Below are 26506 nucleotides of genomic sequence, written 5' to 3' on the forward strand. Positions count from 1 at the left end.
TGTGCTTTTAGGTCATTTAATTTTCATCAGGATACAGATGAACGAGGATGACAAAACAAAACCTGCATCATAGTTAAGACATTCTTTAAACAAACAAGGGTTTCAAAGGTTGAGGCATCATTTCATTACTCAGAAAAACACATCTCATTTGAGACATCTGACATAACACTTTAATTTACATTCAGGCTAGTTTTTGTTCAGTTATCCTTGGGTCAAGAGTTTAAAAAACAGATGTATAAACATTAAGTTGAAAATAAAGCGAATGCATTATATGCCTTTACTATAGCTTTTTCTTTAGCCACTCAAAATCGACTTTTCACATCACAAAAATGTATCACGAAACAAGTGACTGTTTTACAGAACATTTCATATCCATAAATTGAAAAGTAAACACTCCCTTTTAGGAGAGATGGCCCTTCCCTTTACATAAATAAACAACACAATGACCATATAAAGAAGCAGCCACTCAACTCACTTCATGGTTTTAAGGCATATGAATGCTTGCTTATATCAAGCATAAATGACAGGCAAACCCGAGGGATGGCCTGACAACGGGATCCTTCCACCTTAGGAGCCGTGGTAGAGGAGCATGGTGCTGAACAGGGCATGGTTATACTGCTGATGGTTGTACTGCTGCTCTGCCTTCACCGATGTCTGGTGTTCCACCTGGCTGCCCGCGTTACCAGTGGCAACCATGTGCTCTGCTGCATCCCTGTAGACGTGGTGGGGGACGATGTCGGCAGGTGCGATGGTAGAGTCACACCCATTCAGGTGTGTTGGGGGGCAGTGCCTGTTTAAGGGGGTCCCCTCACACCCTAACCCTGCTTCTAGAGGGTCACCTGCCATTGGAAATGAGACACCTGGTCAAAATAATTTCAAATACTGTGTTTGCCAGTACGGGGCCACAACTTCGTACTCAAATAGATAAGCAAATATATACAAATTGATTTTGTTTTGCACAACTATTCCCCATAGAGATGAACATTTCAGAAACTGTAAACCTGTGACTCAATCTATGCAGGAATTCAAATCGATGTTGCCAAATGGGTTCTAGAAAATTTTACATAATCTCGTTATCTTTCACACTTGTACTTGATTGCACTGGGTCACATCCTGATTCACTGTACTCTTCCTGGTTATATTGACACACCAATCACTGCTCCTCCTTGGCACACTACCCTAGTTTCTCCCCCTTCCCCACTCCCATTGGTTCAGGCAAGATGAGACGATCAAAGTCCCTTATAAACGTCAACAGACAACAACGTCATAAAACACCACACTTAAGATGGTTTCTATGAGACATAATCATATAGTCCTAGAAACAAGATTTTAACTTGCTGTAATGGCGCATAATCCTAACAGGCTGACTACACCGCTCGCGTTGCGTGCGCGAGCATTGCAAAATAAATGTAGAAATCTATATTATTCAATTATTGCGCCAACGAGCGTCTGCATTGCCAAGGGCTAAAATAGAAGTCAGTTCTATTTCTGACACAGATCGCACTGCAAGTCCTGCCTCTCCCATCTTCTCATTGGTTTATAGAAGCAGGTACCCACGCGCCATCTCCTCATTGGTTATACCCACGTGGGTGACTGAAAGACGAACGAGGTCGGTGGCGGTAATGGGTTACCGAGGTAAAACCGGTAACCCAACTGTGCGCGTGCGCCATCGTGCATAAATGTATTTTGTCCCCCCACACCAAACGCGATCACGACACAGGTTAAAATATCAAAATAAACTGAACCAATTACATTAATTTGGGGACAGTTCTAAAAGCATTAAACATTTATGGCAATTTAGCTAGCACTTGCTAGCTAATGTGTCCTATTTAGCTAGCTAATTTGTCCTGGAATATAAACATTGTGCATTTCAAGTAAAATAACTCAAGGTCCTCTACTCCGACAATTAATCCACACATAAAACAGTCAACCGAATCGTTTCTAGTCATCTCTCCTCCTAGGCTTTTTCTTCTCTTGACTTTATATTGCGATTGGCAACTTTCATAAATTAGGTGAATTACCGCTACTGACCTCGTTCGTCTTTCAGTCACCCACGTGTGTATAACCAATGAAGAGATGGCACGTGGGTACCTGCTTCTATAAACCAATGAGATGGGAGAGGCAGGACTTGCAGCGCAATCTGCATCACAAATAGAACTGACTTCTATTTTAGCCCTTGGCAACGCAGACGCTTGTTGGCGCGCGCGAGCAGTGTGGGTGCAATAATTGAATAATATAGATTTCTAAATTTATTTTGCAACGCACTGTGTAGTCAGCCTGTTAGAAACAAACAGCACAACTGAGGGGCTGCCCAGCCATGTCAATATCACTAGAGGGTGCCAAACCTCCCAATCATTCAGGGCACTTCAATTGAAAGATTAAATAGATTTCTCTGTGTTCAGACCAATGTTGAGATTCTTTCTCATGTACACAAAAAAAAACAAAGCCACCATGTTATTCAAAGGAATGAACATTTAATGAGTTTAAAAGTATACAAAACTACTCAGCACTGAGCATCAGAAGCTCTAATAAATGCAATCTACTCGTTAACATTTGTGATTCTGTACAGACTGAATAGTAGTGCAGGGCAGATTCCTTGACAGAACAATTGTCCTTCATGTATGAAGCAGATGGATGGGAGGAGGGATTTTAAGTCTGAACAATATATTTACGAAGGTTCCTTTTCTTTTTTCTCAAAAATGATTTCCAGCGATTAGGAAAGAGTAGCTTCCCCTTGTTTCGTGAAAATGGTAGCACTACTAATCACTCATCATATCAACATTTAACTTTTGTCATTAGTGAAGTCAGCAAAGCAATAGTACATTATAATACAACAAAACAAGCCAACACTTAGAAAAACAGTCAATATAAACTTACACCATTTTCAACACCACACACAATAGGTACTAGACTATACAGAAAAGCGTACAAAGTCCTCTCCTAGAAAAGCAGAAAGAAGGGGCACTAGAAGTGTCTAACAGAACCAAAGTCTACAGTCTGCTAGCTAACAGGACAGTGTCAGTTCAAATAGCACCTTGGAAATACCTAAAAGCTCACATAATATAGAAAAGCTGCATAGCGAAGGTTTATGTACTTTATATATTTATGTCAAGATATGCTTTGGCATAAGAGTTCTTGTATAAAAAAAACAAAATAGCTTTATAGCTACAAGACAAGAGTTAATACAAAAAATTCTCAGAGGGAAAATGTAACTAATAAAACAAAATATGCTTCATCTTATTACACTGAGGGCAGGAACATTCTCTAGTGGGCTCTTCATTCTGACATGAGATGGACAAATTCTGTCTTTTGCCCCTTAATGGGCGGAGCGGCGTCACAATGGCACCACTAAATACAGTACTCAGTAAACACATCGCTGTCTAACTCATCATCATAAAAAGGGCAGAATTCTGTCATTGCATATTCATGATGCAGAGGGAAACGTCAGTGCAGCCTCAGTGACTTGAAGTCTAACCTTCTCCATAAACTGAGGCTTGTTTCAGTACATTGTTCCCAAGGTGTGGGCGTTTCTACATTAAAGAACTGTAATTATCATTTGACAACGTTATTACAGTTAACATTGTGCAATGTAGGGGAGGTGGAAGGATAATTGTGCAAAACAGAATTCACTCATCCTAAAGGGGCTTTGCCAAAAACACAATAGATTTTTTAACAAGAATTTTGTGAATCATTCAAAGCTACCGGTAAAACAAAACAAACTCATGTTTCTCTAGCGATTATGGTAGCAAGGCAATGTTTTTCATAACATGTATGTACAATGTGTACAATACAAGTTATTTACACCCATATTTTTTAGAACCGCAAGAGTTTAACATTACCATGCCAAAAACCCATCAATACCATGCCAAAAACCCAACAATACCATGCCAAATACCCAACAACACCATGCCAAATAAAGTAATGCCATCTGTTGGAAAACATGGCCAGGGGGCCTGGTGGACATTCTACCAAGATATAACCACTAGGAGGGTCAACACTCTTACTCAACACACTAAGGCCTCTACAGGTAGGCGTAGGAGTTAGTGCAGCGACAGGGGATCTGCATGGAGGCCACAGTGAAGATCTCTTGCTCCTTAGCGGCTGGGGTAGACACCTCCACTCCCCCCTGGCCCACCAGGCCTGGCACCGGCGCAGACCCATTCATCCCAAACGCAAAGGGTCCTGGCCCACCTGAGCTCACTGCCGGCGGCGCTGCTGACTCCATACTCTCCTGGTGCATGCTCTCCATCAGTACCTCTCCGACACCGCAGACCAACCCATTTCCGTTCAGCATCCCCAGCGGCAGGCACAGACCTGGTGAGAGCAGTGGATGAGCGTGTTGAACTACCATAAAGAACAGGACTAGATGAGAACACAACATACAGGGCAGAATACCCTACAGTCCCAGAGAGGCCATTCCATCATGCACAGCTGCCTGGGCATAAGGGGAGACTGCTATTTAGCATGCTAGAATAATCAACCTTACTAAGTGAGTCCAAAGTCCAATTGTAGGCTTCATTCAGCAATAATCATCCACTGCCCCATTACCTGATACCCTGCAGCGTCAATCAACTTCCTGGCAACCGCTCACAATTCTACTCCAGAGTTTGCAGAAGTCCAATAAAACAAGCCATGCATTTACACATGCCAACATCAGAGCCCTGGCAAGCAGCCACTGGTAAGTCCCCTCCCTTCTTCATACTGCTCATTGTAACGCTGCACAACTAAGGGAACAATAATGTATTCAACCAGATTCACAATAGGCCAGCACTCAAAGGTTAATCCTGGTTTTACAACAGGATTTTATGAGGTTTTGACACTTGATGCTTTATCACGTATAATTATGGAAAGTCATGAAAAACATTTATAACCTCCTCCCAGGTTTGATTAGGTAATTTTTTATAAAGTATAAAAAAATGCTAACAACTGCAAAAACCTAACCTTCAGTTCTGGCCTTCTTGATTTGATTGTCTTCCATGTTATCAAACGACCTCTTTCTATTTGGCGCCCCGTTAAGGAGGCTCCGCCCTTGAATGAGAGGGTGGGAGTGGCCTCCGTTCTGGATGGCACCGTTCAGACCAAAGCCATTAAGCTGGGTCAGGTTCTGGTACCGCTGCAGGTTCTGGGCATTGGATAGTATCTCGGCACACTCGCGAAACCCCTGGGCATGGGCCAGGTCAGCAGCGGACAGCCCACTAGCGTTCCTCATACTGTGCAATAAGAGAAGAGAGTGTTAGAGAAACCCACACCCTGCCATAGCCAGGGATCACACACACACAATCTCACATACACACACACACAGGTCCCTGACTGCCTCTGCTAGCCTAACATCATCATCATCTCTTTGAGGGAGAGATGACGACTGATCCCATTAGATCATTTTTTCCCCTTTATTTATTATAATTTAAGGTTTTGGAAATAAAAATAATTTTTAAATGACACGTAAATATGTCCACTGCAAGAGAACATGATAAACAACTGTTATACATACATTTGAATAATGCGTGAATCTCAAAACCAAAATCATTTCCACATCCCAGAAATAGTTTTGTTCAAAATATTCCTTAGGTTGATTCCTGGTATCAAATGTCTGAAAGATTGAGCAGAAGAAATGTACGTCCTTGGAGATCATGGACTAGTTCAGTTCAAAGCCATCACAAAGAGGAATTTTTCGGTTTTGGATTGGTGACATCTCAAATTGGCACAAATTTCCAAAGGAAGACATTTCCTTCACATTAAAAGTTATGCAAGGTGGTGTCAATTCTTGACGTTCAGGTACAGCGATGTTGAGCAGGTTTAAAATCATGGTCAAGTCTATTTTCTGTGGAAAATGTATGAGAGAATTTAAGAAAAGTGCCTTTGAAACTTTAGGTCTAAAAAAGCTGAATAATGACAATCTTGACAAAGTGAGTAGAAGAGACTGGCAACACAGGATCAATGTTCTCTTTCTAAATATGGTCCAACTGCAGGCCACAGGACAGGCATTCAGAGGTCCTCCAACTCCTCATCGGTTAGGCACATATCAGGGGAAGCGGCCTTTTTCACTACATCCATGATGTCCATGTTTTGATGAGACAAAGAGAAAAGAGAGAAAAAGGGAAAAGACAGGGAAAGGAAAAGCGAAAGAAGAAGCGAACAGAATGGCAGAGTAATCTTCAAGGAACAAGGATGACCAAAGATGTCTTCGTTCTTCCAGGATAGGAAAGTGAAAAAGACTGAGTTGGAGCTCAGTGCCACTCACTGTTTAAGAAGATAACATTTTTTAAATGAAAACAGACATGTCATGGTGTCAAAGCGGCTGGCATCCAATCAGAAGGGCCCAATAAGGTTAACAAAACACCATACCATCCACGTTGGTATCGCAACAGACAACATCAATACCAATGGGTGATTTGGTCTCAGATTCAGGCGTGTGCATAACAGTCTGTTTAGTCATTTTCTGTTGCCGCTATAAACCTGTAATAAACCTGCAGTAGGACTTTATGAATGAGCAAACAACAATGCAGTGAGCATGATTTCCATAATGCTTCTAGATATGCTATCAATAAGGCAAGGATGTCACTGGGTGGGTAACACTTCAGCTTATTAGCGTCACTCTTGCATCAGTGTTTGGGCGGCTCTCGGGCTTGGATTTTTAAATCATTGGGTAAAAAAATGTGAAAGGGATAAGTGAGTGTCAAAGCAAATGAGTCTAAAATATAGTACTACTCTAACCTGGGTACGAAGCCAAATATAAAGCTAGCAAATCGGGCCAGACCAAAAAGACCTGCTTCTAAGTAGGTCATAAACAAGTAAAGAATTTCCAGGTCACTGTTCCTGTCCTGGCACGCGTTGTAGCAGACCAAAAACATTCCCTTGTAAGGATAGAGGTCTGCGCTGCCATGGAACCGGTTCAATTCATTTCCTGGAAGTGTCTAGAAAAATACTCTAAGCAAACGGAGGCCATAAGCTTGACTGTCTGGAAGCCAATTGCCCAAAATGTCTGCTGGGTGGCGGGAGAACAGTTCCACACTTGTTGTCTCTGAGGCTAAACACCATTGGATTCTGCGGCAAACTGATTGTGCAAGACGAACAACCAGGTCTTTGTGAGGGGAAGAGGGTTGAGGCAGGCCTGTGTGTCAAGGAATGAACTTCTATTTGGAAATGAGAAAACGGGAACACTTGACCTTCTGTGGGCAGTGTGTGCCTCTCTTAGATTCCAATGATGCACTAAGAACAAATGAAATCTGAGAAACTACCCCATTGTTTTGTGTTGCTGTACGTGGTCGTAGGATCATCTTATGGATGTACTGTAGAAATATCAATTGTAAATATACATAAAGTGAAAGGTGCAGCAACCCAGTGACATCCAGGAAGTTATATACACACACTTCAGTTTAGATACGGTTCACTCATTCATAAACTCACTGCTTTGTCTCTCTTACACTCCCTATTACTATCTTAATGTGCAGTCAAACAAAAATACAAACACAACGCACTGTAAATAACGTGCTTGAGATCACATTTCTCTGTTGAATAAAAATAAAATCACATGATTAACTTGCATACATATTCCCCCCCTTCTGACCAAGTTTGAAAAAACAAAAATTAACGCTTCCAAGAGATTCTACCTTCAAGCAACAACTTTGTTTATATAGAATGTTGTTGTGAGCATGTAGACTGACGGGTCTCACTAAGAGGAGTAACAATCATTCAGGATGCCAGAGAATCTCAGACAACCAGTGTGGGGAACACGATGTGCACAAAGAACAAGACGCCAAAGTATTCTGTTCTGGCTTCTCTGAGAAATAACCTATTTTTGTATAGGTAATCAGGTAACATTTCAACCCAACTCTGCAAGTGAATATGTTGAAGGGAGAAACAGGATATAGTTTATGATCAACCAAACTAAATGATACTATGTAGGTTATATGCAGTGTGTACACACACAGAGACCCATCTTTCAGTCTATTTATATCTGAACTATGACCCAAATAATGAGGCACTGATGAAAGAATTGTCTCTTATTAGGAAGGGAAAGGTCAGAGTTTAGAAATAATCCCACCAATAATCTCCCATTCTGTCCCACTTTGTTAAGGAGGAACAGTCTACAGCCTAACCCCTAACCTTCTGATCCAATCCCAGGCCTGGACCCACCCCCTGCTGTAACTAACAAAGACCAGATGTCATTAAAATATAGGGATTAAAATAAAAGGTAGAAACTCCACCTCCTTGAATTTGACTGATTTATTATGGATAAATTACACCGACTAAAGATCCTTTTAAGTTTGTTTTATAAAGAAAAATAGCGAAGAGTCAAATGGCGAAGAGTTAAACTGCGAAAAAGTGTTCTTGTTAACATCAATAGTATTTTTTTTAGAGCACATGGGCTTTAAGAAATCATGGAAATAACATTTCAATACAATCATTTGTAACCTTTATTTAACTAGGCAAGTCAGTTAAGAACAAATTCTTATTTACAATGACCAAACCCGGACAACGCTGGCCAAACCCGGACAACGCTGGACCAAGTGTGTCGCCCTATGGGACTCCCAATCACGGCCGGATGTGATACAGCCTGAATTCGAACCAGGGTGTCTGTAGTGACGCTTCTAGCACTGAGATGCAGTGCCTTAGACTGCTGCGCCACTCGGGAGCCATAATTTGACCATAATGTATAATCAGATCCTGGAGTAACCGATAGGATAGCATACACCCAAAAGTACCAATGGCTGGGGTTAGACAGGTAGCCCAATACTGATATTTTTCCCCACTAATTGGTATTTTGACCAGTCAGTTCAGATCTTTTCACATTAGATCTTTTTCAGATCTGTTGGTCAAAAGACCAGTTAGTAAAAAGAGAGATTACAATAGGGCTGCCTGTGGAAACATATCCAAAGTGACAGGTTGCTCCTCAGACTGGCTTATGACGTTACATTAATGAGTGACATGTGATGCGTAACGCTTTACCCATACTTTTACCTGTACTATCATAATGGCCAAGCTTTCATCACCCCACACAGATCCTTTGTCAGTTATTGGGTGAAGAAAATAATGGAGCACTCAACATGATGTTATGAACAGACCAATCTTCATTGAATATAAAATGGAAAGGTCTGAAAATAAAGGAAACACTAGAGTAAATGCCGGTACAAAGTATATTGTACACTAAGCATGTGTGGTTCCTGAGTTAAATAAGTAATTAACGTCCCATCATGTTTAGGGTCATGTATAAAAAGGCTGGGTAGGCCCCCATAGGATGACAATGTCCCCATCCACAGGGCACGAGTGGTCACAATGGTTTGATGAGCATGAAAACCATATGTCATGGCTGTCTCAGTCAACCCAATTGAACAGATTCTGGAGCGACGCCTGAGACAGCGTTTTCCACCATTAACAAAACACCAAATGATGGAATTTCTCGTGGAAGAATGTTGTGACATCCCTTCAATAGAGTTCCAGACACATGTATAATCTATTCCAAGGTGCATTGAAGCTGTTCTGGCTCGTGGTGCCCCAACGCCCTATTAACACACTTTATGTTGGGGTTTCCTTTATTTTTACCTGTATATGAAGTATATTAAAACATTTTCAGATAAACCACACGTTTACATAGTTTTTTCCCCTCAAATTTGATTACATTACATTCTGCATAATATGTAGAATAAATGTGTGACTGAAACACATGAAAGTAGTCAGAAAAAGAAGCCAACTACCAACATTTCTGGGAAACTTTCTGTGATGCTCCTTTGTACACAAAGTGGTCCCCATTGCAAGGATGTCACCGTTTATCCTTTAACTACTCAGCCAACTGACATTTACTCCTGAGGTGCTGACCTGTTGCACCCTCTACAACACTGTCATTGTTATTATTTGACCCTGCTGGTCATCTATGAACATCTTGGCCATGTACTCTTATCTCCACCCAGCACAGCCAGAAGAGGACTGGCCACCCCTCATAGCCTGGTTCCTCTCTAGGTTTATTCCTAGATTCCTGCCATTCTAGGGAGTTTTTCCTAGCCACCGTGCGTCTACATCGCTTGCTGTTCGGGGTTTTAGGCTGGGTTATTGTATAGCACTAACATCGCTTGCTGTTCGGGGTTTTAGGCTGGGTTATTGTATAGCACTAACATCGCTTGCTGTTCGGGGTTTTAGGCTGGGTTATTGTATAGCACTAACATCGGTTGATGTAAAAAGGGCTTTATAAATACATTTGATTGATTATCATTATGATGCCATGACAACGACAAAGGAGTTGGCTACAGCAGAAACAGACTGGCATCCAGTCTGAAAAACCCTCAGTGAGACTTTAATTGAAGTGTTGATGATAAATGTCCATTCACCAAAGGCAATGGAGGCATTGTGACCACACCTTAAGTAAATTGTCACTACAACTTAATTAACGAACCCTCAAACTGAATATCAGCTACATACATGACCTCCAGCTACTGAAATACAACTGCTGAGACAGGGAAAATATATTTCACTGCCAATTTGACTTTAATGTTTCAATTAATTATTGCACTTGAATGAGTTCATAGACGACATTAGAATCTCAGCATTATTAGATGTATTCATCAATTGGCATGTCAGTAATGGCCTTTGACTCAAACCCAGTAATGGACAGTTGATCTATCCAGACAAAGCGTTGACATCTAATCTAAACCCTCAACTTTGGATCCTCAGCTGGAGTTCTGTTGTTTCATTCTTAATTATGGAGATAGAGTAGGTTTTTCTTCTTCTTCTTGTCCCTCTCCAACTCTTATCAAAATCTCCAAGCGTCTCCATAGTAACCCCTCTATTTTGGCAACACTGTGCTCAGAATGCTGTTAAAGCTTGATAATAATGGTGTATTTCCCTTCACAGGATCCGAGCCCCACTGTAGTCTCTATTTTCTGTTACTCTTTCTGCGTGTGTTGTCTTGTCTTTAAATAGGTCAATAAGCAATAGGAAATACCCCAGTCTCCTGTGAATTATATTTGGAGACAGGTCCCAAAAACATTGTCCCAGCACAATAAAAAGGCATGTTTTGATTTGTATGCAGTTAGCCTATGTTCCCTTTCATGTACTGATTAAATACAACATGGCAAGATTGTTTTTGAAATTTTGACTCAAACATCTACAGTAATCCATTAATAAACTATGGCTAGTAAGTCAAGAGGACAATGTATTTTGTGCATTTGAATCAGATCTGAATATTGTAAAGGTGCCTAGCGTTAAGACGGAATGTCCAATAAAAACACTTAGTTAAGTGGGTTTTAATCCTGCAGTTTTCTTTTTGTTGCTTTTTTCCTGTCCCTGGTGTAACGCATCACATACCTCGGCAGGGGAGCCTATCGAATGACACGTCAGAGTCGGCATGGACAACGACAGGCTAATTGCTGTCTTGCTCAGGGAAAATCCTTTAGATAAGGGAGGCCTTGCATTTCCCCTCTTCCATCTCCAAACCTCTCACCACATCCCAGCACCTCTGCTCCCATTTGGTTCCTCTAGTGCAGCGGTTCCCAACCTTTTCTGTTACAGGGATGACCAAATCACCATCAAAAGCTTGAGTTTAATCATTTTTTCAACATAACATTTAGTGAATTTTAGCAATCAATGTAACCAATTAAAAGGGCTATTATTAATTTGCATTGTGAAAAGTAATGTAAAATTGCTTATAATACCACTAATACCCCCAACTGTTATAAATATGGAAAATATTTATTTTATTGCACAAAACCTGCTGTACACTGCTGCAGACCGCAGGTTGGAAACCAGTGCTCTAGTGACAAAGTAATCAATCCACTTAGATGTTTTGCTTTGCTGAAAAGTTTGATGAATCTATGGTTCAGGTCAGGTAGAGAGGGGGAAATTAAGGCCATCCTTATTTTAACCTCAACACACCCCATAATGATATCTACAATAATAAACAAAATCCTAATGTCCTGTCAGTGAGACCCGTCATCTGTGTGTGAAATGCTGAAGAATGATACAGTACCTTGAAGAATCAGCCTGTTGGATTTGAAATGATCATGACCATGTCCGAATCTGAACAGTAAGTAAGGACGCGTTAATTTCTCTTTTTAAATGCCTGGTATGCTTTGCTTTTGAGTTCTGAGCACACAGCCACTGTCTTCTGTTGCTAGCCTATCACCTTCAAGAGAGATCCTAAAATCATGCTGACCTGTGACTGATTAAAGCTCACTACTCATAAATGGGTCCTACGGTTAGTTTACAAACAGAAACAAACAAATAAATACAGGAACAGGTAATATTAAGCAAAGCATGCAGGTCTAAACATGTCTAAAGAAATTTACTTTTTAAAAATATTCATAAATGTCCTAGCATTAAAACCAATCACCGCAAGAAATACCTCAACAGTTTGCCAGTGTGTAGATAGGAAGCGATAGTGAGAACACTCAATGCCACAACAGTACGGCTATCCCAGGGAACGGGGCAGACTCTGCAGTGTCTATTCTCCCCCTTTTCTAGGATTACTTGAAAAAATCAAGTCATTTCGAATTCAATGGCTGCAAAACATTGAGACGTGGAGGTTTCTGAGTCTTATTTGTTAACAGTACAAAAGAAGAAGAGATCATAAGATTTTTCTGGAGTATTTCTTTCTTAATGCCACTTTCATAAGGGAAAAGGTGACAGAAGATCAGATAATTAAAACAGATCTTATGGTATCATAGGGTTAATACTGAAGGTGACATTCAAAAACAGAACAGTTTCTCTTCTACGCAGCAGAAATAGTATAGGCCCTATAAAAGGTATAATATGACAGTTAAGAACCATTATGACAGAATTGTTAGCATTATACAGTTAAATAGTTCAGGCACTGTTTGACCCTAGAGACTGTGCTACTCTGAACTATTCACTACCCTACCCGGAGGGATTTATCAACTACCTATGCTGAGCTTTCCCCCTAGAGGAGCTCATTGTAAAATCCTGAATGTGCTTGAGGCTCATGACAAGAAATCCAAAAGGAGAACGCAAAAGTGAAATTAAATATTGTGTTAAACATCAAAACGATCTATGCATGTTTTTAGGTATTCGAGGTTGACTGAATGTTTGTCAAAATTGAAATGGATGACTATTTGAGTGAAACTAACTAATATAAATTTATATTTTAAGCATATATTTATACATTTTAATGAACTAGAATGTTTGACCTGAAATTCCCTGAACAGAATGCTGCCGCCACTTGCTGCTCTTCTGCATGTATTGACGAAGATCTCAGATCGATGATACCAAGAGATTAGGTCAATTGCCAAATGTCATCTGGAAAAAGGGCAGTAGTGTGTTAACGGGGAAATAAAAGACCTGAATCAAAAACGATAGAATACAACCAAGTCTGCAGGCTGAGATGTTTGCGCCGGATTATTCAAGATGATCAGGGGACAAGAAAAGCATGTGTCCAGAATAACAAGCTACGGTTTTAATGTACTGCCACTATCGAACCCCCCCCCCAAAAAATAGGTCATAGTCTTGCTATGTTGAACTTGAGTCTTGAGATGCAGAAAACACTATGCTAGATGGTTGAGCGACTCTTCATTATGATAATCATGTTTCAGGCTCGTTGAGATGGTTCAGGGACAAACAAGGACACATTCCATGGTCTGCATATTTGGGTCCATCTTAAAGAGAAGTCATTCTAGCTGCTCTTCATGTTGTGGTTTGAGAAGCTCAATAGGCTTGGCCTCTGAAGTAAATAGTGTAGCACAATGCAGCGGTATTGGTCAGTTAAATGGTAAGTCAGACTGGAAACAGAGGGGGAGCAGACAAGAGCTCAAATCAGATGGAATCGAGAAATCTCCCTCATTTTTTCTGGTTCGTAGACCAGACCTAGCTGCTATCACATTGGTGTCTATGGGAGAACCACCCGTTAAGTAGACCAGAAATGTGAGAGAGAGAAAAAAATTCTATGGTAAACTGCCTGAGTTGGACATTTAATTTATTCACTATCTTCGCTCAAAATGTCCAAGGAGAAGGTCAATCTAAGGTCAGGTGAAAGTCACAGCAACGATCAGGAGGGGTTCCTCTTGAGGGGCGAGAAGCAGGAAGGGGAAAGAGTACTGGAGTAAAGTGGCAAAGCAGAAAAAGCACAGCGCAACAGCAGCCATGACAGCGACTTCTGTGATTGGTCAAGGTTCAAATGTCCTCTTCAGAAGTGAGAGCTCTGTTCATAAGACGCAGAGAGAAGTATGGTACAATAAATATCTATTAAGAATTTGTGTAGCAGCAGCAACAATGTAGCTATATCCCCAAATGGGGGACAAGTTTGACCAAGGAATATCAGATCAAATCCCTACTTGATTAAGAACAAAAAGGAAGTTATAGTATTAGTTCACCCATATTAGTTCTAATTCTTTTGAAATACTTTTAAAGATTGAGATGTTTTTGGCTCAACGACTGAATGCATCACAGTGAAGGGAAAAGGGATGGACCGTTTAGGTAGACAGGAACATTTAAAAAAAAATCTCAGAATTGAATCCTCCTGGTGGAACTGTGCCATGCAACACATTAATGACAGAGTGCGTTGCTAATGGTGGCGCTTGGCATGGACGCCATCCATCAATACAGCATCAAAACAAGGGAGTGTGCAATCATCTGATAGTTACACCAGATAACAGCTTAGACAAAGTATTTTGAGAGTAACAACTTTAAAATGGTTGGGTGCATTTGAAAGTTCAAAATGTAATGTACTATTCAATATCATGATAAACGTACAGTTGACAACAGTAAGAAAATGCAATATTTATGCATATGATTCATACTGTAGGCTGTTCAATTGTATTTGCCGCCGGTCAAAATAAGTCTGTTTACATGCGGCTTAATCTTACAAAAATAAACAAATTTCCTTCGTCAGCAGTTAATTTAAATTTAAAAAAGCTCCCCTCAAACAAACATTCATCTGGCTGGTGTAGACATAACTTCCAGGAAGCAGTCGTGTAAACCTGGCACCAGTCTGTGTGGGAACATCTGCGTGCAACTGAGAGCTACGTTTACAGTAGAATTAGAGCTGGTGGGTGAACGGTAGGCCCAATAACAGCCTAATGTTGTTTGTAGAGGTTATTTAAAGCTGAATGCATTTATGTAGCATTGCCATTTATAATAAATGTAATTTTTTAAAAGGGCTTTAGTAATGTTCTATTTCAAACTAATACGCACATTTTATTTAGCCTGCATGCTTCAATGGGTCAATAGCACTAAAAAGGGTAAACATTACTATTAGACTAGCGCATCGACGCCGTCTCCTCTACGTGGACATTGCCACCCATCTGATCAAGTTCAAATGAAGTGTTCAGTATTCTCTGATGATTCACAACATAAGTGAGAGAGCTTGCATACATGGCCAAAAGTATGTGGACAAGTGCTCATCGAATATGGAGTTGGTCCCCCTTTGCTGCTTTAACAGCATCCACTCCTCTGGGAAGGCTTTCCACTAGATGTTGGAACATTGCTGCAGGTCTTGCTTCCATTCAGCCACAATAGCATTAGTGAGGTCATGCACAGATGTTGGGCGATTAGGCCTGGCTTCCAATCGGCGTTCCAATTCATTCCAAAGGTGTTCGATGGGGTTGAGGTCAGGGCTCTGTGCAGGCCAGTCAAGTTCTTCCACACCGATCAACAAACCATTTCTGTATGGCCCTCGCTTCGTGCACGGAGGCATTGTCATGCTGAAACAAGAAATGGCCTTCCCAAAACTGTTGCCACAAAGTTGGAAGCACAGAATCGTCTACAATGTCATTGCATGCTGTAGCGTTAAGTTTTCCCTTCACAGGCCTCCCGAGTGGCGCAACGGTCTAAGGCACTGCATTGCAGTGCTTGACGCATCACTACAGCCCCGGGTTCGATCCCAGGCTTTGTCAAAGCCGGATGTGACTTGGAGACCCATGAGCTCGCGCACAATTGGCCCAGCATCGTCCGGGTCAGGGAAGGGTTTGGCCAGCTGGGATTTCCTTGTCCCATCACGATCTAGTGACTCCTTGTGGCGGGCCAGGCACCTGCAAGCTGACTCGGTTGCCAGCTGGACGGTGTTTCCTCCTGCACATTGGTGTGGCTGGCTTCCGGGTTAAACTAGCAGTGTGTCAAGAAGCAGCGCGGCTTGGCAGGGTCATGTTTCGGAGGACGCATGGCCCTCGACCTTCGCCTCCCCAGAGTCCGTAGGGAGTTGCAGCAATGGGACAAGACTAACTACCAATTGGCTATCACAAAATTGGGGAGAAACAGGGGTAAAAGTACAACAAAAAAGAAAGAAAAAATACTTCCCTTCAACACAACTAAGGGGCCTTGCCCAAACCATGAAGAACAGCCCCAGATCATTATTCCTCCTCCAAACTTTACAGTTGGCACTATGCATTCAGGCAGGTAGCGTTCTCCTGGCAGCCGCCAAACCCAGATTCATCCGTCAGACTGTCAGATGGTGAAGCGTGATTCATCACTCCAGAGAACACGTTTCCACTGCTCCAGAGTAATGGTGGCGAGCTTTACACCACTCCAGCAGACGCTTGACATTGCGCATGGTGATCTTAGGCTTGTGTGCGGCCGTGGAAACCGTTATTGTGCCGACATTGCTTATAGAGGCAGTTTGGAACTTGTAGTGTTGCTGCACCCGAGCACAGATGATTTTTACATGCGCTTCAGCACTCGGCAGTCCTGTTCTGTGAGCTTGTGTGGCCTACCACTTCGCGGCTGAGCCGCTGTTGCTCCTAGATGTTTCCACTTCACAATAACAGCACTTACAGTTGACCGGGGCAGCTCTAGCAGGGCAGAAATTGACTTGTTGAAAAGGTGGCATCCTATGATGGTGCCATGTTGAAAGTTACTGAGCTCCTCCATACAAGCCATTCTACTGCCAATGTATGTCTATGGAGATTGCATGACTGTGTACTCGATTTTATACACCTGTCAGCAACGGGTGTGGCTGAAATAGCCGAAACCAATCATTTGAAGGGGGGGTCCACATATACTTTTGGCCGTGTATTTTTTTATCTTAATAGTATCGATATGCTAGATTTACTTAAACTATAGCTACCTTTAACACAGGACGAAAACTAAAGGCTATAACCTGAGCCATACATGTAAATCAATGGTCAAATGGGTTTCCATTTCAGTTTTATCAGCTCCATCTCTGGGAACTGAGCAGATGTGGAAGTAACCACGGACCACAGGAGAAAATGGCTCCATCCAAAACCTGTGGAGATTAGTATTTTTACACCCTTTATTAGTTTGTCTTTCAGAAGCCAAAATAAAAGCTAGTTTCATGTTGATTAGCCTACATTTTACAATCAGTTTGCTATTGGTTAAACCCTTGGGCCCTTTGAAGCACCATAGGTCAATGGAAGCATGCAGGGGACAAAACTACTGCTTGGTACTAACGAGACACGAGGCTAACATTAATATATATTTAAGGTTGTGATTCATTTTATTTTCACCTATCATTTCTTAAGTCACTTTCTAGACGGGCAATATTTTTGAATTTGAGAATGTATTGTAAACAAAAAAGAATCTAATGCCATGAGCCTCCTGTCTAGTTTGCTTTCTCTGTTACTATAGAATGCTGGGCCATCAGAAACAGAACATGAGCTACAGCTGTCAAAGAAAACATGGTGACATCAAACAGTAACTCAAACAGCTGTACAATAGCATTTCTAGGACCTTTAGGGAAAAACAGTCATAAACAACTTTCAAAATAGTTCAGTGGCTGGTAACCAAATGCACATTTCATCAGAAGAATGAACATAATGTAGATGTTACACCCCCCCCCCCCCCCCAACACCAGTGATTTGAAATGAAATTGACATACCAAGTTTTATTTTAGTTTTCTACCTGGGTTAACTATTACTATAACAATATTGTCTACATTTGTTGGCATTCGGGTTTATGTGTCGTTTAAAGACAAGCAAAACTATAGGCTCATTTAAGTAATACGTTTGGTTAGGTCGCAACTCTCTACTTGATGAGAATTATAAGAATTGTCATAATGCCTGCCAGAAACTAAAATACACTTCACCTCAATGTAGTATGGCATAACTCACTGCATGTCAGCTTAAATAAGGAGCAGAGTAGCTTATGACCACCTGCAATAAGAGATGTTTCACTAGTTCAGGGATGTAGGCCTCCAACTCAAACCCTAAAGCGCTGCAGTGTCCTGCTGGTTTCTGTTTCTCCCTGGCAATACATGTCGTTTAGTTTCTTCCTAATCAGAAAGGTTCTAGTAACAGTTATGTCGTAAACCCAGGCAGTGTTAAAATAAACACATGGCATATAAACTCATTGGTAGTTTCTGGTGTGTGTTCGGGTTATGAATGACGGACAGCTGAAAATGTATACCGGTTGTCCCACAGATGAGACGAAGAGGATTTAAAAACAACTATTTCTGCCTCAAATTCCCTTGACAGAATTAAACTGAATGTTTGTGTGCAATTTGTCCTCGATCCAGAAAAACATAAAACAAAAATAAAATTATATATAGCAACTCATTCAAAATCTGCTGTGAAATAATTAGATCCCTGTCAAACAGACCATCTCTGCTGGCTGCTGTCCACAATGCGTCTTGTCCATGCAAACAGATGTGTTCTTGTCAAGGGTTTAAAACTACTCTTGTAGTAGGATTCTAGTATCGCCGTCTACCTAAACACGATGGCACTTGGTCATACAATGAGGAACATCCTAAAACTGTTGGAAGAGCCATATTTGCAGGGAATGGTAGTGGCCTTTACTAAATACATGTACTAACTTTTCACTATCTGTGTGTGACTAGTATAAATAATATCAATCAATGCAGTTTGCCTCAGGCAGCGTCTAACCTACAGAATAATTGACAGCAGAACAAATGCAGGCCTATATTAAAAATCCATCAGTTTTAAAAGGACAAAAAAAAGGATCTCCCTATGAGACTGTCCATTTTACATCCGTCATCTGTGGGACACCGCAGGTATAGTCTACCCTCCCTATGAGATTAATCTCTGTTGACGTTTGGTGAGGCACTTTCTGTTTCAGACAACAATCAACCCATTTACTTGTAAGGAGATAAAGTAGCTGGCACTGAGAACGTTTAGGAGCACATCCACAGTATGGGGAGCAAAGCCTCTCCTGTATCCATTCTAATCACTTCAAACACACCTTTTAAGTCTTGCAAGTGAGTATGTAATCTTCACTTCATACTGCAATTCCTCAGGTATATCAAATAGCACTCAATCAAAAGACAACAAACAGGACTGGCTGGTTGTATGTTTCTGAATGTGTCCATTTAGAAGTCAGAGTCTCTGGAAAACATACTGAGGGCGTGAGGGATTAACAACTGTTGGCGTCAACAATAACTTTATTTTGTGGTTCCTTCTAGAGTTACAAACCTAAAATACTGCTGAACCACAAAAACAGGTGTCTAGGGTGAGGTGTGTAGTTCACATCAGGTAAACCACTCACCAGCTACCTGGAACCTTGGGCACCGGAGCTGACTGGCTGGTGTAGTTTCACTACAAATCTGCGTGTTTGCCAAATCACCAAACAAGCTTTTAGAAAATGGCAACAGCTTCCATCCTTGGTTCAGATCATGGCAGCCATTGCACGGCATATCATTTTCTTCTCCATTACAAGGCTGGGAATTTCTCCTATTTATTTAAAATTTGAACTTATCTACTGACATTTTGAAAAGGGCAAGAACAGAGGAGGGCATTTAAGATAATTCATACTAATCCAGTAGGTCTCTCTTTGCTCCCTGTCCATCTCTCTATCTGTATGCATCGTGACAAGCCCTTTTGTAGTGATGGGAGACTATGGCTGGCTACCTACAAATAATATTAACTTCCTCTCAACTATGTCTTCATTTATTTCCAATGGTGAGAAAGGACTGGATAGGTGACAAGTTCGTTATGCGGTGTTTCTGCCACATTGCCTAATTTTTAACCGTTCCAATCCTTTCACATCGTTTGGGTCAAAGAAAATAAGATGAGGAGTGAGGGCAGAAACTCATTAAGGGATGATGGGTTTTCAGTGTCATCTCCAAGCAAGTAAAAAGGATGTTTTGTTCAGATTTACCAGGAATCAGCCCTTTCCCCTCTCTGCGTTCATTCAACGAGGAAATGTGCATTTGGTCAGCCGCTACAACTATAGAAATACACTTACCAAATCAACATGTGAACAAAGAAGACAAAGGCTCTCAATTATACAAATCATAATCTACAGTTTAAACATAACATCCAAATAACATTTTCAATATGGTAAAGCTCACGGGTCACATTTGCAGGAGAACTCCATCAAAACTTTTTTTCCTGTAAAGGCACAGCTCCATGTTCAGATAGTGACTAGTGCTGAAGAGCGAGGTTCTCTCAGACCAGTTTAAAGAGTAGGGTCTCAAACACCTGACTAGGTCCTGGAAAGGGACTGGGTATGCATGCTTTTGTTTCAGTCCTGAGTGCACACACTCAGTGCACCTAATCATGCTCCAAACAGAATACCATGATTAGTTGAGTCAGGTATGACTACAGATCTGGAGCAAAAGCTTGCACCACAAGTAACTCTCCAGGAATAGTTAGAATCCCTTGGTGTAGGTAGTGTTGTGACTTCAGATGGCCCAAACAGAGGCACAGCCAAGGAGAGTGGAGCAACATGATGGGATTCAGATTGAAGTTAACAGGAATCTTTTATTGTTTCTTCATTTATCTGGAAATGTGTATCCCTCCAATGAAATGAATGGTTCTGCTGTCCTGTCTGGTTGCTACAGTAACAGGACGTACACTGAGGTGGACATCTCAGCAACAACTTTTTATAGCCGCAATTCCTGAGTAACTACTGACTAAGGACATAACTCATGAAATGACCTTGTAACAAAGTGTAAGTACAGGCAGCTATAGCGCTTACCATTGTTAAAGTTTTGAACATAAAAAGTTATAAACATGTATATCTATGCATGCAGTTACTAGCTTGTTACAGGGTAACTACACGGGTTATTCCACTGGTTGTGCCTGTATAGTAATTCTACTTCCTTATCAGTCTAGAGAACCCAAGACCCATACAACAACAAAAAATAGACCAATTTCCACAGTTTGAACATGGAGCACAGTGTCAAGCGTACCAGAAAGTACAGGTCGTTTGAGTTGATGGAGTCCTCCTGTAAACGTTGTAGATATGGGAGATGTTGGATGTTACAGTGAGTGGAAGACCGAGCACACAGGGGGTGCAGTAGCTCGACTTACTCAGCTTTCGCCCCCTGAATCAGGAGAGCGTTGACACAGTCCAGACTGCCTGCACGGGCAGCCTTATGAATAGGAGTCTCACCAACATAGTCCTGAGAGAGAGACAGGAGATACACAGACAGACAGAAACATGTTACACCGTATTTACACAAACTGAATGAGTTGCTCACATTGGTTTCTAGTGCGGCAATAATACGCAGCCGGTTAGCCTCACTCCCCCTCTCCCACACCAGGATAGAGTGCTCCAGGGGCAGACCCTGAACTCTTCACCCCAGCTACACAGCGGGCCACAGGCTGAGAGAAAGAGAGGGGGAGGGAGGAAGGTGGTAGAGAGGGAGGGCGGTGGCAAGGTAGTAAGAGCATTTTTCAAAATAGATCCCTCCTTCAGAAGAGAGAAAGTGAGGGAGGTGCTGAAGGAGGAGACAGATTTTTTCAAAACAAAATCCCTCCTCCATCCATAGCCATATTTGTCCACACCCAGAATGTAGGGTGGCTCTATTAAAACCACACAAGGGAGGGAGGGGTTAAAGGGCCAATGCAGCTGTTTTTATCTCAATATCAAATCATTTCTGGGGAAAAATGTAAAAGGAGCGTACTGTGATTTATTTAAACATAATAATACATTTTTTAAAAATGTATAATGGTCACAGAAACAAAAATAGCTTCTTAGCAAAGAGCAATTTTCAAGCAAGAAATTTTGCTAGGACTGTCCGGGGAGGAGTGTGGAAATAAAAAAAACACAGGAATATCACCTTTTTGACTGCATTGGGCCTTTAAAAGAGGGTGATGTGTTTAATGCAGGGGAAACTGGATGGCTAATTTTTAAACCTGTTGGATCAGGGACATTTTAAATGTAGGCTGTATTAGAAAAAACAGTGATGTGTTGCAGCAAGCCAAGAGGAGATGCAGCTAAGTGTTGTGTAATCGTGACCTACTAATCTGATTTCTCTGAGCGGTGCAGTGAAGCATCAGAGATGGTCAGTGAAATGTGTGTACACAAGACAGGAGCAGAAACAAAAGAGCATGACAGAAGAACACACATTCTCACACGATGACGTCAAGTCTAAATGCAAACCCTATTGGCTTTTCACATGTAGATAAGCGTACGTGCATACATGCACACCAACTAGTGGCCTGGGGCTCAGACAGGCTTTTCAGTCTTTAATCCAACAACAGGAGGGCAGAAGCAGCCTGTCTGGGGCTCTTCAAACACAGCGTTGAACGTGTATTAAGGATTCAATAACGACGATAACCTCAAAACAGAATCTCTTGCAAGTGCCTTGGTATTTTTCCTCTCAACTGCCACATTGAATTTATTTTTGTTTAACAGGCACTAGTCCAGAGGGGTCAAGGGTCAGGTCGAGTGGCCCAAAGCCAGGATGATCCCTCTGATAGGATCAGTCTGAGCTCAGCCTCACACTCTCTCTCTCACACACACACACGTCATTTTCACTAGGTCTGCCCCCCTTTCCTCTACATACGGACATGCGTCAGGGTTTCCGTTAGGAAAATGTGGTGCCGGACATTTGACCAGCAACATTTTCATTTTACGGACCGATATGCATTGGTTTTTTTCTTGCGCTGTCTGACAGATTTTCCAGTTAAAGGCTCTGTATCTGTATACTGTACATGTGTGATAAATAAGATATATAACAAATATACTGTGTACACACGCCAATTTAATTCCACTAAAGTATGCTAATTGACATATATACCAATTAGCATGACCAGTCAAATGCATTTCCATCAACTGAAATCAACTAAAATCAATGAATAGGCTAAAAAACATTTTACAATGGGATTTCTTCTCCCGGACAAATGGCCACAAGCATTTTATTTAATGGCTTTTCTATTAAATAAAGATTGGACAAAAGCCGGCTATTACCTGTTAACGGAAACCCTGCTGTGTGTGTGCACATAGACATGTGTGTTTTGGTAAGTGTGTGTGTGTGTGTCCATCCATGTGCACTGTACCTGTCTGTTGATGTCAGCACCAGCTTGCAGCAGCCACAGCAGGCACTCTGGGTGGCCCCCAAATGCAGCGATGTGAGTGGGCGTCTGAGCAAACCTCGTGGTCACCGAGTTGACCCCACAGCCCACCTGCACCAGACGCATCACACACTCCAACTGTGTGTGTGAGAGAGAGAAATTAATTGTATTACTAAATACCAATACAGTAATAGAAAACACTCTGCTGTGTCTGTCCTGCCTTGATGAGGTAATCCACAGTCCTTCAAGCAAAACATTATAGTGTAACAATAAATCAAAAGACAAAGGCCTACAGTATGACTACTTCCTGTAATCAAATCCCGCCCTAGAGTTATTTTTACAGCCGGTACAATCACACCCAGTTAACCAGCACCAGAGTAATATAATAATGCATCAATTCTAACTAGCCTAGATGAGGTTTCCCAAATTCAGTCCTGGGACCCCCCTGGGTGCACGTTTTGTTTTTTCCCCTAGCACTACACAGCGGATAAAAATCAACCACCGAGCAAAGGCAAAGTTTAGATTGGGAAGTTAGTCTAGCCAGTTAACTTACCAGCTATCTAAAATATTTGAGCTGACATTGGCTTATTTAGGTACTGTCAGTGACTGACATAAGAGAAAGTGCTGATGCACAACCACATTTTGAAATTGCACCTTGTTTATTCTACTATTCTAACTATCAACAGTAAGTTTAGACCCCACTGAGTTTCTAAACACACACACACACACATATTCAGTACCAGTCAAAAGTTTGGACACAAGTACTCATTCAAGGGTTTCTATTTTCTACATTGTAGAATAATAGTGAAGACATCAAAACTATGAAATAACACATATGGAATCATGTAGTAACCAAAAAAGTGTTAAAATCAAAATATATTTTACATGTTAGATTCTTCAACAACAACTGCTCGGAGGTGACTGCGTGAAATCGGACCTTCGTGGTCTAATTGCTGAAAAGAAACCACTACTAAAGGACACCAATAAGAAGAAGAGACTTGCTTGGGCCAAGAAACATGAGCAATGGACATTAGACTGGTGAAAATCTGTCCTTTGGTCTGCTATACCAGCATGGCTACCACAGCATTCTGCAGCGATACGCCATCCCATCTGGTTTGCGCTTAGTGGGACTATCATTTGTTTTTCAACAGGACAATGACCCAACACACCTCCAGGCTGTGTAAAGGCTATTTGACCAAGAGGGAGAGTGATGAGTGCTGCATCAGATGACCTGGCCTCCACAATCACCCGAACTCAACCCAATTGAGATGGTTTGGGATGAGTTGGAGTGAAGGAAAAGCAGCCAACCAAGTGCTCAGCATGTGTGGGATTTGAACTCCTTCAAGACTGTTGGAAAAGCATTCCAGGTGAAGCTGGTTGAGAGAATGCCAAGAATGTGCAAAGCTGTCATCAAGGCTACTTTGAAGAATCTCAAATATATTTAGAATTGTTTAATACTGTTGGTTACTACAAGATTCTATATGCATTATTTCATAGTTTTGATGTCTTCACTATTATTCCACAATGTAGAAAACAGTAAAAAAATGTTTTTAAAAAAACCTTGAGTGGGTGTCCAAACTTTTGATAGATAGATCTACACACACACTTTATTGGATCCGAGGGCATTCCAAAAGGGGGCCCACAGGCCGACGATTACGCATCCCTGCCCCATGCAAATACAATCTCAAGGCTGACCCTCAGATTGGCTTAAACAAACATGTTTTCCTCCAGCAGTGCTGTAGCAGTGTCTGATGTAGCAGGACATTTAACACAGCGGTGTAACGTGGACGTTGGCCATGCTCAATATAGTGTGTATATAGTGTCGGTGCGAGTTCCTCTTTTATGATCAACACAAGTAAGACAACTGCTTCTCACAAACACAAAATGCCTTGTGGTCAGTCATTAAGTGAGGCAGACCATGCCTGTGCTATTTTTAAAACCCAGCTGTTTCATCTAAACATCCCTCATTCCCATCAGGATACAGTAACTCAGGGTGAATCATGTTCACCCAGCAGCACAGAGGAGACAGAGTCAATGGCTGATTGGATTTTAGAACCTATGCCTGGGGCTGAGATAGGCACGCATCACTAACCAGGCAGGGACATGGACAGGGGGTGCTGTTCTCTGTTTGTTTGACATAGACGTTACAATTGATACAGTGTCGCTATTGTTGTTGTACTTTACTCTGCTCTCTCAAAATGCATTGGTATTTAGTCAGTGATGAGGCTGATTTAAAACCATGCACACATCGTCCTTCAGTCGACTTGTTTACTATGTTTATGTAAACACTTCCGCATGGGAAGGATCCCCCGCGTGTTTATAAACTGCCTTTTTGGCGCGTTGCAGGTTATTGGTTCCCACCGCAACCAATAAACAATCGAGCCCGCCACAGATATAAATAACAAATATTTGCCCTCGACGGCTGAACGATATTCGTTGATTGCTTGATGGAGTCAGTCAGGCCATTACACTTTCTTCTGAGCTGGAGGCACACGTCTGTTCATTTTCAACAGTCCCAATGTCAAATTTCACATTACATTAGCCTATATAGAGAAAGAGCAGCCTACAAAGTACATGTTTCAAACCATTTCCTGGCAACAATTAATCAAATTATGGTACGTTAGCTAGCTTCGTGAATGTGTATCATTCAGTGTCAGCCTGTCTACTGAAAGTGGCTGGAGGCCTTGCCTCTTTTCGCTATAATTTCATTGTAAACAAAATAAATCATTTTACCTTTCCGAAATGAGCAGCCCAATGTATGGGTGTCCAGCCGTAGAAAGAGTCCTCCACTGCTAGGTCCGCCGGGTTTGAGGTGCACTGAAGAAGCGAGCACAGCGCACCGATATCTCCATCCCTGCACGCCCGGTGGAGTGGGAAGCGAACGTTCAGAATCTCCTCGCTTGAGAATCCCGACTCGATGCCCACCGACATTATCAAACGAAATATAAAACACTATTTTTGCGAGAAAAATAACAAGAAACGCCGTCGTCTGTTTCCAAATGTAGTGATTGTGGTAAATGTTTCTTTGGGTGCCTTTTCGTGAAGGCACACGCCAACCTGCCTGCTTGCTGCTGCTAACAATGAACACACAAATGGAGAGCGATGACGTTCCAACCAACGCACTCAGAAATGAATCTTCTAGAGGCGAGTTGCAAATTCAGGAATGGATCTTTGTTCGCACGACCCGCCACTAAATTCACGACTGCGATGCATTTTCACAAGTTTACAGTTAGCAACAGCAAGAGTGACTGGACACAATTATAAGTAGGGGCTTTCATGTGGAACTGTCTCCAACGTTGCTTATTGGCCTACTTTCATTGATCATTTTTAACTTCTGTTGAAAAGTTGTCCTA

General features: G+C 41.7%; 1 protein-coding gene across 3 annotated transcripts; it reads right to left on the reverse strand.

Moving 5' to 3' along the window:
• Window positions 1-26266, reverse strand: ankrd10b (ankyrin repeat domain 10b). Of its 3 annotated transcripts, XM_029711981.1 has the most exons (6): window positions 25887-26264; window positions 23139-23291; window positions 21165-21256; window positions 4942-5210; window positions 4192-4314; window positions 1-839 (listed from the first exon to the last, which is right to left on the reverse strand). In XM_029711981.1, exons 1-6 carry the CDS (start codon window positions 26082-26084, stop codon window positions 568-570), a joined length of 1107 nt encoding a protein of 368 aa, XP_029567841.1. In that variant the 5' UTR covers window positions 26085-26264; the 3' UTR covers window positions 1-567. The 3 variants fall into 3 exon arrangements, with proteins under 3 accessions (XP_029567841.1, XP_029567843.1, XP_029567842.1); XM_029711983.1 differs by lacking the exon at window positions 4192-4314 and having other exon boundaries at window positions 25887-26266; XM_029711982.1 differs by lacking the exon at window positions 1-839 and having other exon boundaries at window positions 2455-4314; window positions 25887-26261.
• Between the last annotated feature and the right edge of the window lie 240 nt (window positions 26267-26506).

This window comes from Salmo trutta, chromosome 24 (genome assembly GCF_901001165.1).
Source record: "Salmo trutta chromosome 24, fSalTru1.1, whole genome shotgun sequence".
Taxonomy (NCBI): Eukaryota; Metazoa; Chordata; class Actinopteri; order Salmoniformes; family Salmonidae; genus Salmo; species Salmo trutta.